Here is a 19,543-nt window from a genome sequence, read left to right as displayed (position 1 = left end):
AAGAGGAGTTGACAATCAGCAGACCATCTTACCACTGGAAACTATACGTGGGCCCATTTAAAAAAAAAAAAAAAAAAGCCACAGTCATTCACCAGTAATAATGAGTAGGGCAAATCTGTATAACACTATACACAGTTAAAGGGGAACGGTCACTTCTCTGGAAAAAACAATAGAATAAAAAAACACAGAAAAATCAAACGTGTTTTAATTTTTTTCCCCATGTGAAGCTCCTTTTTCGTTTAAAATAATAAAATATAGCAAGGGACATCCTCATCCATTTCATTTCAAGGCTAAGCCAGGGCACAGATTACAAATGAGGGAAAACAGAAGCAATTGTATAGAGGTATAAAGTCTTAGTACTGTAAATAGTATACAAGTATAAAAAAAGTGTCAACTTCACTTTTTAAGCTGGTTTTCTGGCACTTTTTTGATTTGTGCATATTTCCCGTATTTGTGCCAAAATATTCCATTACTTGTGTTTTCCTGTTTCACAAATGTATTGCTTCCAAAGCATAGAAAAATAGGTGCAAAATTGCCCTGTCATTCCGACAAATTTTCCTGCCACAAAAATCCTTCAAATTGCAAATCGTTTTTCCCCCCTGTAATATTATTCATTTCTTATCTTGTGAATGCAATAAATAATAATATTATCAGGGGAAACAAATGGAACCAAAAAAAAAAAAAAAGGAAGTTTGAAGTCACGGAAAGATGGAATTATTACAGAAAAGTGCAGAAAAAGGTAATTTAAGAATAAAAGGAGTGGACTAGCAGTTTTATACATATGAATGTGGCACTTTCATGCAATACCTATCGTAACCTCACAGCTTCAGACCCCCACACTGACTGCCAGATACTAATGACAGGGTATTTTAAAAGAGATTGGCAGAGATTCAAGATTGAGGGGCTGAGTTGCAGGCACGGATGTCTACATTTTATTTTATTTTTCACATCTAAGAAATATTTCTTAGGAACAGAAAATAGGTAATCATAATTTTACAAATCCTTGAAAGTGACAGCTCCCCTTTAAAAGGAAAAACGTGAAACACTCCTGAACGTGTCCCATTTTAAACATAACAAAAATTATAATCTCTGAATATGCTCTAGTCCCAGCTTAAATATTTTGGCAATTTATTTTTTTATTTTTTTCCTCACTTCACTATAATACCATGACTCGTGAACAAATCCCAAGTAATTTCTAGTACTAAATCAAGATTTCCAAAAGGGTGGCTACCTCACAAATCAACACCACTGCCAAAATGAACATAACCCTAATAATTAAAGTATTGCTTTTTATCCTGCAGTGATTCATACATATTATTGCACATACTTTCAATTTATAGCACCACAATTATTAACTGCTGAAAATGATCAGTGTTATTCACCAGCGTGAGAATTCAAGGTGAATTTCAAATTTAAGGTCAAAGTAGCCGAATTGGAAATGTTTTCTATGTGTTCCATTCAGCTGCTCTGGCCTTATATTTGAAATTCACTTTCAATTCTCACTTGAGTGAATAACCCCTGTTTATGCTTTTCTTGTTTTCTTGCATGTTATAGTGTAAACCAGAATGTTAGCTAGGCAGATGAGGTTTTGTGGCAGTACACCAACAAATTATTTTTAAAATATCCTAGAAATGATGGTTCCTTTACAAAAAAAAAAAAATATTCTCCGTTCAAATAACTAAGAAAAGAATGTAAACTATGAAATATGTTGGGACTTAGGTCTCCTCTTCATCCACTAGTAAAGGCTCCACCTCCAACGCCAATAAATCGGATGAAGCTACCTTGCGTTTCCGATAGGCAATGAACTGTGCAGTCATCTATTAATCCTTGTGTTTAGGAAAGTACATGGGATACACAGGATAATGTATAACAAAATTAAAACACATTCATAATCTGCTTTTACAGTTAACTATTTCCACTTATTCAGATACCTGATGAAACAAAAATCAGACAAGTTTACTCACTAAAGTGAACGGACAGTATTTAAAGTAAATCTCCAAATTGTAACCTAAAATAGCCATATTGGAAAAAGTCTCCAAGCAAGCTTTTTTTCAACATGGCTATTTTGAATCAGTATTAGAAATCAATGTTACGTTCCTCACTATTCATACATCAATGTGTTAATAACCATGATTTTTTTTTTTTTTTTTTTACAGTAAAGTTGCGCATACATTAAAGTGGATCTAGCTACAAATATGTGCATGACAAGATCAGCTTCAGGAAGGTATTAAAATTTTATCTATTCATGATGCGTCACTAGCAAAGTACTCTTTGTGTACAAACAGGCACACTGAGAGAAAGCCCACATTGCCTTCAAAGGAACTCTATAGGCACCCAGACAACTATCCAATAGATAGATAAAAACTAGCGTTAGGAAAACATGCTTGTATTTCTGAAGTTACTGTGTTACTTTAAGAAGGTCTCAGCGACTACTCCCCTGTGTACTTGGCTACTTACCAAAGCCAGCATTAGTGACAAGTGGCACAGAGTTTGCTCACAACATATATACTTTTCTCTGCCGCAGTTAATAAGTGTTAATTGGGCCTTAAATAGCTTTTTTAACCCACCCCCTCTGGCACTATATAGAATTAAGAATATAAATAAATGAATTGTGCAATGCCAGATTTTTCTGCAGGTCAAAATCCACAAGCTGATTTAGCATGAAAAAGTATACTGAATATTCGTAACTTTTCAGGGATGCCAAAGACTGGTATCCATCATGCTTGCCTCACAGATAGCTAGTGCGAAACTCTCTTCACCTGGCTGCTACAGACACACATTTATCCAGTTCAAGCTACTTTCATTTAACTCTATAGACATTTGTGCAATCACTTGTTAAGACATTTGTTTTGAAAAAGGATACGAAAAAGTCAAGTATAAGAACACCAAAACTCCCGATCAACCAGGGTAAATGGTGTACAATATACTGATTTTTATGGTGGCCACAGGCAGGTAACTTCAGGATCAAACTCAAGCCATAGGTTAAGTTTCCAAGCATGGCCAGTGCAAACAGCAAATAGGATGTTCCCTCTGTTGATTTTCTTTGAAACTAAAGTGACAGAAAACACAAACATTTAAATAAAGCAAGTGTACAAAATAAATACTTAATGTGTAATTACAAAAATATATGTAAGTGTGTAATATGGAATGTTGGTGTATAGATCATGCTCCTGCAGTCTCACTGCTCAGTTCTCTGCCACTTAGGAGTTAAATCACTTGTGTTTCTGTTTATTCAGTCCTAGCCACACCTCCCCTGCCAGTGACTGAATGAAAGCCTGCATTAAAATAAAAAGTTTAATTTTCAATCAGATATAACTTAGTTTAAAAGATTTCATCTCCTGCTCTGTAAATTTAATTGTAATCAATCAGTTACAGGCGGCTCCAGTGTGGGGGATATGAAATTCTAAATTAAACAGAATTTGCAATAAAGGAAGTATAACTGTTAGATCTCACTTTACAGGAGGTGTATAGGAAGGCTGTGACTGGGGCTGCATGAACAAAGTGATTTAACTCCTAAATGGCAGAGAATTGAGCAGAAACACTGGGGCACATTCTACACATCAAAACTGCTTCATTAAGCTAAAGTTGTTTTGGTGACTATAGTGTCATTTTAAATGTGTTTTAGCACAAGGTGCAATAAGTGGACATGGAATTGGTCATTAAAATATAACAAAAAAACAATCACAAACACACTGCAACACAATCCTCCATGGTCAAGTAAATTGATCCTGAAGACATTTTTTTCCCCTGAGGTTTTCATCCCCTTTTGTCAAGTAAATACTGTTGTATGTCAGAGGTGCTTTCTTGTTAAATGTAATGATCAAATGCAGACAATACACATACTGTGCCCATAGGTGGACGTAGAAACGTGTTATGCACAGTAACAATAGTTCTTATAGCTCCGGTATCCGTGGGTTATTGTTTGGAGTGGAGATTCCCATTTTTGGACGTTGATGGATATTTGGATGATGCTAAGAAATGTTAGCCATGGATTTCAGGTTAAAATAGTGCACACTTGGTCTTTATGACCTAAATTGTGCTGAGGAGATATGGCTGGAAATACACAGTAATTTAAATACTTCATGGCAATGAACTGAGCAGTGACATAATAGGGAAATTATATATACATCCAAACCATTTCATTATAATAAACATGGAGACAATCTTTTCTAATGCAGTGTATACAGGAAGCCAGGCAAGGTTAAGTTACAAAAAATTTAGCACCCCACCAATTATTCATTTTGAAAATGCACCAAGATACCAAATATTTTACATAAGTAACATAACAGTCCAGTTCTACAGGATATCTAGAAATATACATATAATGGTTACACAAAGATTGAGGTGTCACATATGTGTCTGTTTACAATGATTGTGGAATTCAACCATGCTACAGAGACGAATACATTACTCACTCAGGTATAAGAAAATTTTATTTAAGCTTAGATTAGATCTTCTAAAATAACACCTTTCATTGTTTTCTTTACAAATAGCGTTGAGTTGGAACGCTTTTCCTGTTCATATGAAATGCCAGAGTCTATCCATCAGCAACCGGATGACATGCATTCTGTTCCACAAGTCCCCTACTAACTCATTGATGTCTGTGTAAAATCAGGGTCACAAATCGTAATCAATAGAAGAAATACACACCTTTTAACCTTGCCAATGGTGATAAAAAGATACCCATCATGGGAATACAAATCTATTAAGTTCAGATTATCAGGGTATCCCTAATCTAAGTCAAAGAAAAGCTGTTAAAATTAAAATAAGTGCATCTGAGTGCTCAAACGTGAGTACTGTATAAAAGGAATACATATGCTGTACCAGGAACTTCAAAATAATAGCATGCATACACTGAATGGATTATCTGGGAGCAACCAAAATGATATTCTGTTATGGAAGAATATAATGTACAAGTCAGCACCCAGAGCCTCAACAGTTTCACCTAAATAGGCCTGAGACTTAGTCTCACAATACCAAGTAATTTATAGTGAAAAGTTTTAGCTTCCCCATTGGAATGTAGTCGAGTGAATTCCTGTTATGGGGTGGAATGTATGTGCATGGACCCAATTCTAGGTCTACCTTGCATAGTAGAATTGTGCCAGGGAACTATAACTATATAAATGTGATGACAGACAAATTTAGGTAAGATTTGTGATAATAAAAGTGCTACATAATACAGAATATACATGTACTCCATTATTTTTGAAAACATACCGTACACAATTACATTTTATAGAACATAACGCACAAATAGAAAAGACGATGGATGAATACTTACATTCTTATACAACTGAGGGAAACGAGAGCTCAAATAAAACAGGGCAGAGACATATCCACAAATGAAACCAGACATTTCAGTGAAGCCGAAATTATCCTAAAAATAAATACATTTCAAAAATTGTTTCTTATTATTTATGCATTACAAGAATGAGATATAGAAAGTTTCAGAAGACTAAATATTGCATTCATCAGGGGAGGAGAGGGCCACAATTAGAGTGTTTTGAAATGTGTTATGTTTTTAAAAAAAATAAATGAATAAAAAACTTCACTTGAAAGTATTTTTAAAGTAGTCTGATTCATCTTTTGTCTTACAACCCAATTGATTAGTTTTCATGAATAATGACCTTAATTTAAAATTTAAATATTTGTAAAATTATATATTAAATATAGTGACAGGTTCTCATTTATATTTAAAAAAAAAAAATCTTTAAAAAAAAAGTTTAGACAAAAAAAATATTAAAGTCGGTTTAATATTGTACAAACGTTCTGGCTTGCTTTCTGAGGAGAAAAATTAAAAATAAAATGTAGTGTAAAAGAATACACAAAACAATCATCTACTGGTGAGGGGGGGAGGGAATTCTAGCCCTACAATACTAGCCAGGCCTAAAAACTTCCTAATCACTGCAGGCATGGAGTGTCTATGGCATACTAACGTGAGGCGAAATTCTACATGTCAATTGTTAGTGGAGTGAGAATTATGAGCACTCAAGGCAGTACAAAAAAAAAGCGCAACTTCTAGATAATTGGATCAAAAAAAAAAAAAAAAAAAACCATTTAAAAAATCCCCTATTGTGTCTAATCAACTACAAAATATTATAGCTAGGACAAGGCCCGTACAACAGCTGCACCAGAATAAATATTTGAACAGTTTGTTATTGAAGATATTATTGCAGGTGATGACAAGTAATAGAAAGGTCATAAAATGTTCACAAGAAGAAGAAAAACTCACAGGCACTCCAACTTCAAGCCGCAGGCAGATTTATTATGACAGAATGCAACGCAACGTTTCGACCGGAAAGGTCTTTTTCAAGCTTGAAAAAGACCTTTCCGGTCGAAACGTTGCATTGCATTCTGTCATAATAAATCTGCCTGCGGCTTGAAGTTGGAGTGCCTGTGAGTTTTTTCTTCTTGGATTATTGTACTGGGATTTCTGGTCCTGCTCTGGAGCACCCTTGGCCGTTGGGACTGAGTGCGGTTCTCATCACTTACTCTGCTCAATAAAATGTTCACAAGGCTGGGGGCGTGGCCTGACAGCGCACCAGGACAGTCGCATGAGCGAGTAGCTCCGTGAGTCTCCAACCCTACACAGCGATTTGCAAAGCAGTGGGTACCTCATAAATCCCGCATAGTGAAACGAAAGTGCCAGTGACTGCCATGGCTTCGAAATCAGCGAAGAAGCTGAAGCATAAACAGACCGCACTGCAAGTTTCGGCGCTGACACCACCACGCGCTTGGGGCCAAGATGGCGCTGACACGCGGCACTCGCCGTCCGCGTACTCCGACCGCAGCGACCTGACTTCAATATCGGAACCAACGGCGACACCAGCAACCGACCTGTCCATCCACAAGATGTTACAGGCTTTACAAACATCTCTCCAAACCGACATGACTAAAATGTCGAGAGACATCAAAGCAGACATACAAGTGCTCGGCGACAGAACGGCGCACCTCGAGGACAAAACAGAGGAAATCATCTCTGCCCATAACACCCTAGCCGACGCCTATTCAGAGGTGAAAGCCAAACTAAACTACCTTACTGATAAAATCGTGGACCACGAGGACAGAGACAGGCGCAGCAACATTCGCCTCCGGGGTATTCCTGAAGAGGTCCCCCCTCAAGACCTCCAATCCTACGCTGTGCGCCTTTTCCAGGCCCTGGTTCCTGATTTGACGCATCAGGATTGCTTAATTGAGCGCATACACCGCCTGCCGAAACCAAAATCCCTGCCATCCTCAGTTCCCAGGGACACTATAGCAAAACTCCACTACTACACCAGTAAAGATAAAGCAATGAGAGCTGCAAGAACTATGAAAACGCTACCAGAAGATTTTGCGGGGGTTCACCTCTTTACCGACCTTTCTGCCGCAACCCTGTTGAAACGAAAGGAATTGTCCTGCATTTCCAAGTCTCTGAGAGACGCCAACGTCCTCTACAGATGGGGATTTCCGACCCGTTTTACCATCCGTCGGAATGGCTCGGACCGCCATATTACTTCAGTCAAAGAAGGAATGAAACTCCTGAAAGAATGGGATATCGCCCTATCACATCCACCTGGGCAGCCTATCCAAGCGAAACCGCAAAGATCGAGGTCCCCGAGGAAAATCCAGACAGATTGGAATATGGTGGCGGCAGATAAGTGAACCGCTCCGACCCCCTTTCCTCTGCCATCATTGGGCACATTAGCCCGATTCATTTATCTGTTAAAGACATGAATCACACTGTTTTTTTTTCTTTTTTTTCTACTGAATGTCTCTTTATATGGATATGTATGGGCCTTATGCCTCACTCAATTGGTATGTTATTTAATTGAAAGAGCCGCTGGGGCCGGGCCTTGCTGCAGTGCCGGGGCCCTTGACCTGGGCCCTGCCACGGCAGTGATGCACTGGTTTACAGCACAACTGGTCCATCTCTAGAGCTTCATAGATGTATATAGAGTGTCCGTTAAAGACATGAATCGCACAGTTTTTTTTGTTTTTTTTTTTGTCTACTGAATGTCTCCCTATATTGATGTGTATGGTCCCCATGCCTCACTCAATTGTTATGTTATTTAATTGAAAAGCCGCTGAGGCCGGGCCTTGCTGCAGCGCCGGGGCCCTTGACCTGGGCCCTGCCGCGGCAGCGATGCACTGGTTTACGGCACAATTGGACCACCTCTAAAGCTTTATAGATGTATATAGAGTGCTGTATTTTACATATGTCTAGCGTTCCACTCCCACCATCATAAAGGCATGTTAATCCAATATGGATACTGCTGCACTGGAAGCTGTATTGGGGCACGTGCCACTGGGAGCTTAGGCCCGGCTTGACTACCTCCTAGGGGGGCATGCACTTAATGCGACACAGTTGGTGGCTGTTTGAGATTGACAATACAGATAAGCAATGGCACAACAGGTTCCCACAGAGGGACACTACGCAAAGTGATTGGTGCGCGTACGTTGCACCACCCTCCAACTGTCACCGTTTATCCGCCAACCCTACTATAAAATCTTATCAGCGGACAAGGGGGTAGCACACAAAAACACACTGGGTCCCTTAGCCACCACTGTGCTTGTATCATGTAGTACCCTCCTACCTAAGCCGAGGCACCCCCAAGTGCAGGAAAACGGTAACCCCCTGAGGTCACCCCAAGTTACCTAGCACACCAGGGTTGTGCGTTCTGTCCACCCACACCACCCCACTAGGCTCAACAGAGCCTTTTCACCACCGCCTATGCCCCAGGGCTACCCTGTCGGCGGTCATTTGTACATAGTTCTTCATACCTACTTGTTTCTACCTGTGGTATGTTTTTGTCATTCCCTTTTCTACTCCTCTCCCTCCAAACTATTGGTACACGCTGTTAAGACGGTAGTGCGACTACTTAAAGTGGTAGCAGCATTGGCTTTTAGTACTCGAAACAACGAGCTCCTCTCGCTACCTCTGCAATTATACAATGCCTATACAGGATACTCAGACATAGGCGCTATTCCCCCTTCATTGATGGAACTGTTTTTATTATTAACTATAGAAGCGACCGCTCCCCTGATGCCATGACGCTCAATATACTATCTCTGAACACGAAAGGCCTAAACTCACCACATAAACGTAGACTAGCACTTGAAGAAGCAAAAAAGCACAAAGCCCAAATAGCCTTCTACCAGGAGACCCATTTTAAATGGGGCGCACGTCCCAAATTCTGCTCAAATGCATTCCCCCACGATTTTCATTCATGTTACAAGAAAAAAAAACGAGGGGTGTCCATCCTGATAGGGAAAGGAGTAGCCTTTTCGTTACTTAAGAAAACAGGGGATAAAAATTGTAGATATTTGATAATTCAATGTTATATAAACAACGAACCATACACGCTTATTAACATTTACGGCCCACATACCAATCAAGTGGAATTCATGGATAACATTTTTGCCCTAGCGAACACACACAGATTTGGCAATACTATCATAGGTGGTGACACAAATTTTCTTCTTGACAGCTCTCTTGACTCCACGTCCACTGACAAGCTGACTAACGCCTCCGCACGTAGATCGCACAAAAACTCGTCGTTGCTCTGCAACCAAATTCTACAACACAATTTTCTAGACCCATGGAGAGTCCTCCACCCGTTAGAAAAGGATTATACCTTTCATTCTCTGGCGCACAATACATATACCAGAATCGATAGATTCCTCATACCAAACACGCTAATGTAGGCAGTTCAGACAACAACTATAGGCCTTACAACTTGGTCAGATCATGCCCCCATAATCTTAACCCTAACCGAACATTGTTCTGTGGCCGGCAGAGGATAGTGGAGACTAAATGACTCCCTGTTGAGGGACCCCAAAATTGTAGACCAACTCAGAGTAGACCTCACCGACTACTTTATGACGAACCTGACCCCTGATGTGGATATAACTAATGTCTGGCTGGCACACAAGGCGGTAATAAGGGGCCTTTTGATTAAAGCCGGCAGTTATGCTAAGAAACAGAGACTCAAAGAATATTCCACTCTAATTACCAAGATAACTGACCTGACACATAGAAATAAATTAAACCCCACGCAAAACTTGCGACAAGAACTCTCTATGCTGCACACCAAACTTAGAACCCTGGAGCAAGCTAAGACCACTTACATACTCCAACGCTACAAACATAATTTCTTCTCACAAGGAAATAGGTCTGGCGCACTATTAGCCGCAAGACTCAAAGCACGCACGGCCCACTCCAGGATAGCATACATCATCACGACAAAAAAACAGAAACTCACAAACCCTCAAAATATAGTTGACGCATTCGCAGATTACTATAGTAAACTTTACAACCTTAGGGACGACTCTGCAATTAAACCGCCACCTCCACAGGACATTCTGAATTTTCTAGCACAGACCAACTTACCCAAACTCTCACCAGCAGACATACTATCTCTTACTGCACCATTTACCGCACAAGAATTACACACAACAATCAAGCAACTTCCCAAACACAAAGCACCGGGTCCGGACGGCTATACTAATCTTTATTATCAGACCTTTGCCTCCGTCCTAATACCGCACTTATCCACACTCTTTAACCGCTGCTACTCACAAGGAGCGTTACCCCCAGAAATGTTAAAGGCACACATTTCCACCCTCCCAAAACCGGGCAAATCTCAAACACAATGCCATAATTTCAGACCCATATCCCTACTGAACGTAGATGTTAAACTCTACGCCAAACTCCTAGCCAACCGACTATCTACCAGTCTCCCTATGTTAATACATAACGATCAGTCAGGCTTTATCAAAACGAGACAAGGCTCAGACAACACCAGGAAGATCTTGAACATCCTATCCCACACACACAACAATAAAAGTCAGGGCCTTCTCTTAGCACTAGATGCGGAGAAGGCCTTTGACAGACTAAATTGGGATTATATGCAGCATGTCCTAAAAGCGTTTGGCTTCACTCCGCCCATAGTCTTAGGCATTATGGCGCTTTACAACGCCCCATCGGCTCAGGTCTCCAACGCAGGCTTCCTCTCTACCCCATTTCAGATAACCAATGGCACGCGTCAAGGGTGCCCCTTGTCCCCGTTATTATTTGTCCTATCTTTGGAGCCACTGGCGCATATAATTAGACACCAACCTGAGATTAAAGGCATGAAAGTAGGCAAGTCTGAATACAAATTATCCATGTTCGCAGACGACATACTTTTAACTCTAAGCGACGTGTCCTCCTCCCTCCCCGCTTTAATGTCGCTTCTGAAACACTATGGTAGCCTGACCTACTACAAATTAAACCAAACAAAAACTCAAGCACTACCCATAAGCCTACATAAAGACCTCACCCAAGAACTCGTCAAGACATACGACTTTGACTGGAGGTCCGACTATATCACGTACCTTGGGGTCAAACTTGCGCCCACCTCAGACCGTATATTCCAATACAACTATAAACCACTCCTAACCTTATGCAAATCGGAGTGCCTACGGTGGAAGCCAGTTAAACTGTCATGGTTGGGCAGAATCAATACAGTGAAAATGGTTCTTCTTCCCAAATTGTTGTATATTTTCCGCCTCCTACACCTACGGGCTCCACCAACATTTTTTAAAACACTCCAAAAGATACTGTTCTCCTACATATGGGACGCCCACAAACCTAGGATCTCCCAACGCCTTCTACAGAATCATCAGATAGATGGGGGTATGGGCCTCCCAGACATTTATACCTACTATAAAGCAGCCATCTTAGAAATGGCAGTGAAACTGCACACCCCCAAAGGTGCTTATCAATGGGTCGACATGGAAGTTGATCAAATACCACCCCAGTTCTCCACTGTCAGCCCTTAAAAGAGCTTCACCCGGGCTCTCGCTAAATTCTTGGGTTAAACTAGGTATAACTTCACTGGAACAGATACTCCACCTAAACCGCATCAAACACTTTTCACATCTGCAAAGGGAATTTAATTTACCTAATTCCTCAGTGTTTTTATATATGCAACTCCAAAGCATTGTAGTTACTCATGTTTCGATACATGATACCACAACGCACACTCCAGACGGGCTGGATTTAAGGGTCTTATATGATAGATGCTGGCGGGCTCCATCCAAGCCCAAATCCCTTGCCTTCTGTTATACAACCTTATTACGTACTTCCATGCCCCCAACCCCCACATTTGTGACACAATGGCTGGCAGAATGTAGAACAATATCCAATGAAGAAATACTCATATCCCTAAATGCACTCAAAGGGATAACACAATGTTACTCCCACTTTGAAGCACATAGAAAACTGGTGTACAGGTGGTACCTAACACCCCAAAGGCTTCATAAAATGTACAAAACGGTCTCCCCGCACTGCTGGAGATGCGGAATGGAAAGTGGAACGATGATACATATTTGGTGGTCATGCTCACGTATCCAACCGCTATGGCTAGCAGCGCAGGAGATACTGCAGTCCATGGGGCTTACCTCACCACCCCTAGATATCCACACAGGTATATTCCTACTATACCCCAGACCTATAATAAAGCAAGTGAAAATTGTCATGGCACTAGTGGCGCTAGCAGTGAGAAATCTCATTGCGAACTATTGGAAACTATCACAGTGCCCCTCTAAATCCCTCCTCCAAACAAAAATTCATCAATACTATACCTACGAGTGCCTGTCCGCCCAAACAGCGGCACACAAGACAAGGCTCATGTCAATCTGGGCTCCATGGGTGATGTATTGGGAAAAGCAACCTACAAACACCTAGACCCATATCCCCGAGATGATGGACGGCGATGATGCCACGCTCTCTCACCACACTCTAAACAACACTGCACTCCGATAACTAATATTGGAAACATGAACGACACATAAAGCTGTAGTAAAACCTGGGATGGGTCTGAGGCCTTTCAAGCTGCATCACAAGCCCCTCACAATAGGTTGCGATGTGGATACACCGCACCTTAGGAATTCTACGCTCTGTATTTCGTACTCCATATATTCCCGAAATTTTGAATCATATGTTCTGTAATTTGTACTATGCTTCTGTATCAATAAGCGTTATCGCACTACGCTTTATGTCGAGCTGTATCAATGTTACTCTAACCGTAACCCTACCCCTAACCCCCTTCTTCTTTCTGTATCCCTCCCTACCCCCTTGAAAAATTTCAATAAATATTTGAATATGAAAAAAAAAAAAATGTTCACAAGGCTAAAACAGCAGCACCCTTTCGTGACATGAGTTCTCTTGCAATAAAAATATTAGAATGGGAAACGAAAAATATCTGTAACTGCATTTTTGGTCAGGGGCATAAACACACTTTAATCCGCTTTATACATAGCAAAAAAGACAAGAGACAGAACTTAGGGACTTATGTTCAATGGACACTCCCGCACCATAACCCCTTGAGCTTATTGTGGTTATTATGGCACAGGGAGGATATTGGTCCTGGCTCCCAAGCCTGTGTCAATTCAGCTGCAATGAGAAAGTAAACATCTGACAGTGTCTCTTATGCAGGGGACTTTTTGGTTTTTGGCGGTGAAGAACTGAGGGGGAGAGGGATTTTCTGAAGCAGCAGCTATATTTTAACACAGTTTCTCCAGTTATCAATATAAAGAGAAGTAGCCAGTTACCAGTGCATTGCTTACATGCATATTATGGATACATCGTTTTTTTTCTCTCTCCGAGAAGTGAAAATGTTGGTCTGCTCGTTATTAACTTTTTACAATGCCTCTCAGGGTCAAGAGAAAATTTACGAGCCCGTCTTAGCACAAAGATTTTCTTTTCCAAACATCTTTATATTTTAAATTATACATACAGCTAAAGTAACCATTTAATGTACCTGATTCATATCCACATCCGCATTCCGGTCTAGGTTTCCGAGTATCAGCTGACTCGGTAATAGAACAGATAAGACTATACATAAAATGACCCAGCATATGCAAAATCCTTTCAAGCTTCCAGTCCCAACAACATCTAGAAGAACAAGGTTGTAATTAGTGAATATACTTACTAAAAAAAAAAATAAAAAAAACTCAAAACAAATTTACATTACGCAGAAACTCATGATCATATGTATAAAGAGCGTTTATAGGACAACGATCTAAGAGTAGAATGGTCAGCAAAAGCCTTAGGTTTGTTTCCATGGAGATTTTGGCAGTATTGAACCTTGCCAAAAATCAAACTTTCAACACTTTAGGTATGGTCAGTTACTGAACACTACAATGGCGTCTTAGCATTTGTAAGCTATTTGAGACTTGTTAGCATATACCAATGACCTGCAATATATATTTTTTTATCTACAACCACCTCCACCTACCAATCAAACTCTCACTCTCTGAAAAATATTCAAAATATTTTTTTAAGCCAAACAATGTCCATGACCTAAATTGCAAGTAGGGAAACCTACTAGATCAATAAATCATTTGATTTTTTTTCATGCTTAATAGTGTATAAACAAATTAATTGATGGCATACATTCAAGCACATAAATGCCTGCTAGAATAAACAGGACCTGCCCTGCCCCAAACAACTTGTGCTCATTAGGTTGAGCACTTTAACTATATATTTTGCTAGAAAATGTATATATTAGGAGAAAACCCCATTTAAAATAATGGCTTCTCTCTGTTGAAAGGAGAGCAGAAAAAGACCTCCCATAGCACTGTGGTTCCTCGGCTGGCAACAAATCCAGTGTGCAGACGTCACTGAGATTTTCCCAGCTTGGGACGCATCTCGAAGCAGGGCAAATCTCCTCTGTGCCATTGGCACACAGCTTTTGTTGGCAGCCGAGACAAGGGAGAGCAGAAACTACCTCCCGCACAGGCTTCATAGACCCAACTAAGGAGTATAGGAACAGACTGATGTTACTGCGTTCCAATCCCGGGAACAAAGACAGCGTGCCAATATCACAGGGAAGATTTGCCCTGCATAGCCAGATAGCTAAAATCCACCAACTCAAACTTCTGACTTTGTTAATTTAATAATTTTTTTTTATTCTGTACAATTCACCATTTGGTAAATAAACCCCATAGTGATAATGTTCAGAATGATCATACGTATTCTTCACATAAACTTACTGCTTTTACAAACTATTGAAGGAAAAGAAAGGAGATGGAAGAACAATTACCTTTCATTTTATTGTTCTTTAATTTATAGTAGGCATACTGTGAAATCATGATTATGTCCATGTTGCAATAAATAATGGCTGTAAAAGTCTGAAAAAAAATAAATAAAGAACGTTTTAAATCACACATATAAAAACAAAACAAATTATATGCATATTCATTAACACTAGTTTAAATGCAAGCATACCGTTTATTAGCCGCACTCACGGATGGCACGGTTGACTTCTCTCCAGACAACTACTTGCTGCACCTGATCCCCCTATCACTGACTACTAATAACTAATGACTTACTGGAAACAGACCTCAACCCCTCCACTGGAGACTGGATCAGAGTTGAAGACATCAGGAACATAGAGGAACTGGTTTCAATGGCTCCAATGGCTGACAACCAGGTAAACAAACCCTGGGCTTGGAATACTAATACCAGACCAAACAGAACTGACCATGCAACAGAACCTAAAGTCACATCCACTGCCGGACCTGGACCACATCCCTTCTCAACTTGATGTACCGACGAGATGGGGAAAATTAACTATTTGCCTTGCTTCCCCCCCTCTCTTACCTCATCTCTCCCCCTGACCATTGCTGACCCATACCCTCCAATGCCCTATTTTTCTTCAAATCAGACGAATCAAACATAGTGCACCTATCCATGAATACGTTTTTACCACTAAAGTCCGCCTGCCAAAGAGCATCCAACTTGACGATTGAGTTGGTAGTAACCAACATCCCGATTATTAAACGGCACACCTGTACAAACGTATATACTAACTCGTTTCATACTATGTGACATATGTTACCATTAATGTTACAATACTCTTCTATGTATACTGTATCAATCTAACAATGACTTTTGTACCAAAAAAAAAAAAAAACACCTTGAATAATAAAAATGCATTTTTTTTTGTTTGTTTGTTTTTTAAGTATGGCTAACAATGCAAGCATATAATTTTAAAATTTATATTTAAGAAACAGTTTACCTGAATTGGCAGTTGGCTGGTCAGGTAGCAGCCTATGAAGTTTGTTACGTCGCCTCCAAACCAACACAACAAAAATCCAACAGAAAGTGCTTGATCAACCTTTCCATTTTTGTAAGCAACATACAGCTGACTAGGAGAAAATAAAACAGAAACTCAAATCACTTATTAAAAAAACAAAACAAAAAAACTCTACATTTGGAACCACATGCGTACAGAGAGCCAGAAACAAACATGGACACAGTGGCTTAATTTAAGCCCATCAGTAAATGGAGTGCCAAGTTGGACGTTTCTACTGCAGAATAATTATCACAACAGGAAAAATAAATAAAATTTAAAAAAAACAAAATTTAAAGGAATATTAAGGTCAAAATGAAAATTATTTTTTTAAAATACGAGCATGCCTCCCAACAGTTCTGATTTCAGAAGGAAAGTCTTGATTTTTCAGGTCCTGTCCTGCTGTCCCAGCTTTTGGGAACAGCGGTTAACTGTCCCCAACAATCAATCATAAGAAGATATTAGAGGTATGTGTGCCTTTCTAAATGAACACTCCCATGACCGATTGCAGTCTCTATATGTGTGTTTTTGTATGGGTTAGTGATGACTTCTAATTAATATTATTGAATATATATTTTTAAAATCTTAAAGTGAGCTACTGTGCTATAAAATTCCTAGATCTATTTTATCTCCAATGTCAGCCCTGTCAGCTACCTGCACTCAGCAACACCCATCACCCACAGCCACCTGCACTCAGCAACACCCATCACCCACAGCCACCTGCACTAAGCAACACCCATCACCCACAGCCACCTGCACTCAGCAACACCCATCACCCACCTGCACTCAGCAACATCCATAACCCACAGCTACCTGCACTCAGCAACACCCATCACCCACAGCTACCTGCACTCAGCAACACCCATCACCCACAGCTACCTGCACTCAGCAACACCCATCACCCACAGCTACCTGCACTCAGCAACACCCATCACCCACAGCTACCTGCACTCAGCAACACCCATCACTTACAGTGGCTTAAACCGATCACTCGCAGTTACATATATCACTCACAGCTATACTCACATCACACACAGCCAGCCTTAGACAAGACTTAATAGAACATTAAATGAACACACACACTATATAACTCTATGCTGTCATCACACACTCCGTGTCCCCATCACAGCCGGCGGTCTATCTATTCAGTTCTAACACCTGGCTCGGTGACGGCTGACACTCCAGCTGTCTGTGGACTACATGTCCCGTGATGCCCTGCGGCTAATCCCCCCCGGACATAGAGCCACTCACGGGAAGGCAGCGAGCAGGAAGCACACTATGGAGAGCAGCCCTATGAGCACGCTCCAGTACTCCCAGTCACTCCGCACACACTGCTGTAAGAGCTGCCAGATCCAGCGGCTGCCGCCCGGGCACAGCCTCCGCTCCTCCAGCCGGGACACGTTCACCCCGAGCACGGCATGCCGGGTGGGGTCCGCCATGGGGATCCGGCCGCCGCCTGTCTTCCCTCACCGGGAGAGGAGCTCTGCGACGGGCCGGACTCGGGACCCGCGGGGCCCCACACTGTGTGGGTACACCTCAAACCGAATCACTCCACCGGCGGCCGCCACTCCCGGCCAACTCATCCACTGATTGGCTGAGAGCAGGAAAGCCACCGCCCACTGCCACTAATCCCATACTATGATTGGCTGAGAGCAGGAAAGCCACCGCCCATTGCTACTTATCCCATACTATGATTGGCTGATGGTAGGGAGGACACCGCCCACTACCAGTTATCCCATCCTATGATTGGCTGATGGTAGGGAGGCGAACACAGTCCCGCCCAGTTTATTAACGTGTCCAGGATCCGCCGCATGACGTCACTGCCTAGGTAGACATACAGACATGATGGCTCATAATAATGATGTTAAAGGGACTCTCCAGTGCCAGGAAAACAAACACGGAAGTTCCCTCTAGTAGACAGCCACTAGAGGAGGAGTTAACCCTGTTAGGCAATTAGTGCAGTTTATGAAAACTGCAATGTTTACAGTTGCAGGGTTAAGGGTAGTGGGAGTTGGCACCCAGACCACTCCAATGGGCAGAAGTGGTCTGGGGGCCTGGAGTGTCCCTTTAAGGCAAGCTATTGTATGGGTATGTTCATCTACATTCTACACAGTCCCCACTACCTTCACACATGTCAGCAACATGCCAGACCTGAGCACCAGGGAGAAGGCAAACTGTGTGGTTGAGACGATGGAGCCTCAGGGACACTGTCAAATCTTCATTCAATCTAAAATCTTTTAAGAGATTTATGGCAGTATACCTCAATACAGAATGCACCTGTCATGGTTGAATATATTTATTACCTGTTATGTATTCAATTTATATATGTGTATATAAATAGTGTTATATATATATATATATATATATATATATATATATATATATATATAGTGTTTGTATATTGTATTTTTGTAATATTGTACCCTAATGTAACAATGCAATGTTTTGTGGACCCAGGACATACTTGAAAACAAGAGCAATCTAAATGTATCCATCCTGGTAAAATATTTAATTAATAAATAAATACCCTATTTATTCTCCTAATAATAGAGTCCCCTACCACCACAACCTGTCTAGCTTTTTTTTACATGCTTACCTCCACTTGTACTAAAGGAGTTGTTCCCTCAGTGCTCTGCTCAGATACCTCTCAAGATTCTCAATCTGTTTCAATGTTGCAATTTGGTTCTTCAGATTTCCAATACGAGCTTCCAGAGAAACCACTCGCTCACACCTTCCTCAGAAGTATGGACCCTGGACAGATTCGCTCAGACATGCATACATGCAATCTTCCTAACACCCAATTCCACACTTACCAAAATCAACAAGTACTGAAATATAAAACAATAAAACAAGTACCTTGTTGCTTTAAACTCCTTTTTTTTTTCAAATCCTACTTACAAAAGACTACTTTTGAGCAACTTTTAAGCACAGCGAGCAAGCTCAGTGAGTCAGCTGTGGGTTTATATTGGTATACAAAAACCCACAAGGCGGAAATGAAGGGATAACTCCCCTAATTAACTCAGCAGTAGCCCAAACATTCAGCCCCCTTGGCTGATATCATCAAACTTGATCATCTCAGCCAATCCAATGCGTTCCCATAGGAAAGCATTGGGAGGACATCACGCACATGCAGCAAAACGCATCTCCTCATAGAGATACATTGAATCAATTCTCATTAACCCCCTGCGGATGGGCTTACCTGCTTGCTGGCGATCCCCCGCAGGCGATCACGATTGGAGACTTGTGATCCCGAGATCTTTGCGAGGACCTCACGATCACATGGACTGAATAGCCGTCCATAGCAGTGCCAGCAGGGCGAGTGCCTGGAATGACAGGTAGCCCCCTGCTGCCTGTAATAAAGTAAAATAAAGTTTTAAAGCAGTTTAAAATGAAATAATATATACTTAGATCACATATACACACACACATATATATATATA

The 19,543-nt window shown here is 41.0% G+C and overlaps 1 protein-coding gene across 1 annotated transcript; it reads right to left on the bottom strand.

Annotated features, from left to right (window-relative positions):
- Positions 1–200: 200 nt before the first annotated feature.
- On the bottom strand, positions 201–17,544 carry LOC134585588 (lysosomal amino acid transporter 1 homolog). Its single transcript, XM_063441026.1, has 7 exons — positions 17,355–17,544; positions 16,050–16,179; positions 15,072–15,159; positions 13,788–13,921; positions 5,282–5,377; positions 2,864–3,049; positions 201–1,817 (listed from the first exon to the last, which is right to left on the bottom strand). The coding sequence occupies exons 1-7, from the start codon at positions 17,540–17,542 to the stop codon at positions 1,716–1,718; spliced, it is 924 nt and encodes a 307-aa protein (XP_063297096.1). The 5' UTR covers positions 17,543–17,544; the 3' UTR covers positions 201–1,715.
- Between the last annotated feature and the right edge of the window lie 1,999 nt (positions 17,545–19,543).

This window comes from Pelobates fuscus, chromosome 2 (assembly GCF_036172605.1).
Source record: "Pelobates fuscus isolate aPelFus1 chromosome 2, aPelFus1.pri, whole genome shotgun sequence".
NCBI classification, from domain to species: Eukaryota; Metazoa; Chordata; class Amphibia; order Anura; family Pelobatidae; genus Pelobates; species Pelobates fuscus.
This window is presented reverse-complemented; position numbering and strand designations above follow the sequence as displayed.

What these genes read in the sequence shown, in the direction of transcription:
- LOC134585588 (XM_063441026.1), bottom strand. Translation starts at nt 17,542, where the DNA reads ATGGCGGACCCCACCCGGCATGCCGTGCTCGGGGTGAACGTGTCCCGG. An exon ending in CCAGCCAACTGCCAATTCAG is followed by an intron (nt 15,160 to 16,049) that starts GTAAACTGTTTC and finishes ATTTTTTTTCAG; the next exon opens with ACTTTTACAGCCATTATTTA. An exon ending in TTCTTATACTTGACTTTTTC is followed by an intron (nt 1,818 to 2,863) that starts GTATCCTTTTTC and finishes AAGGATTAATAG; the next exon opens with ATGACTGCACAGTTCATTGC.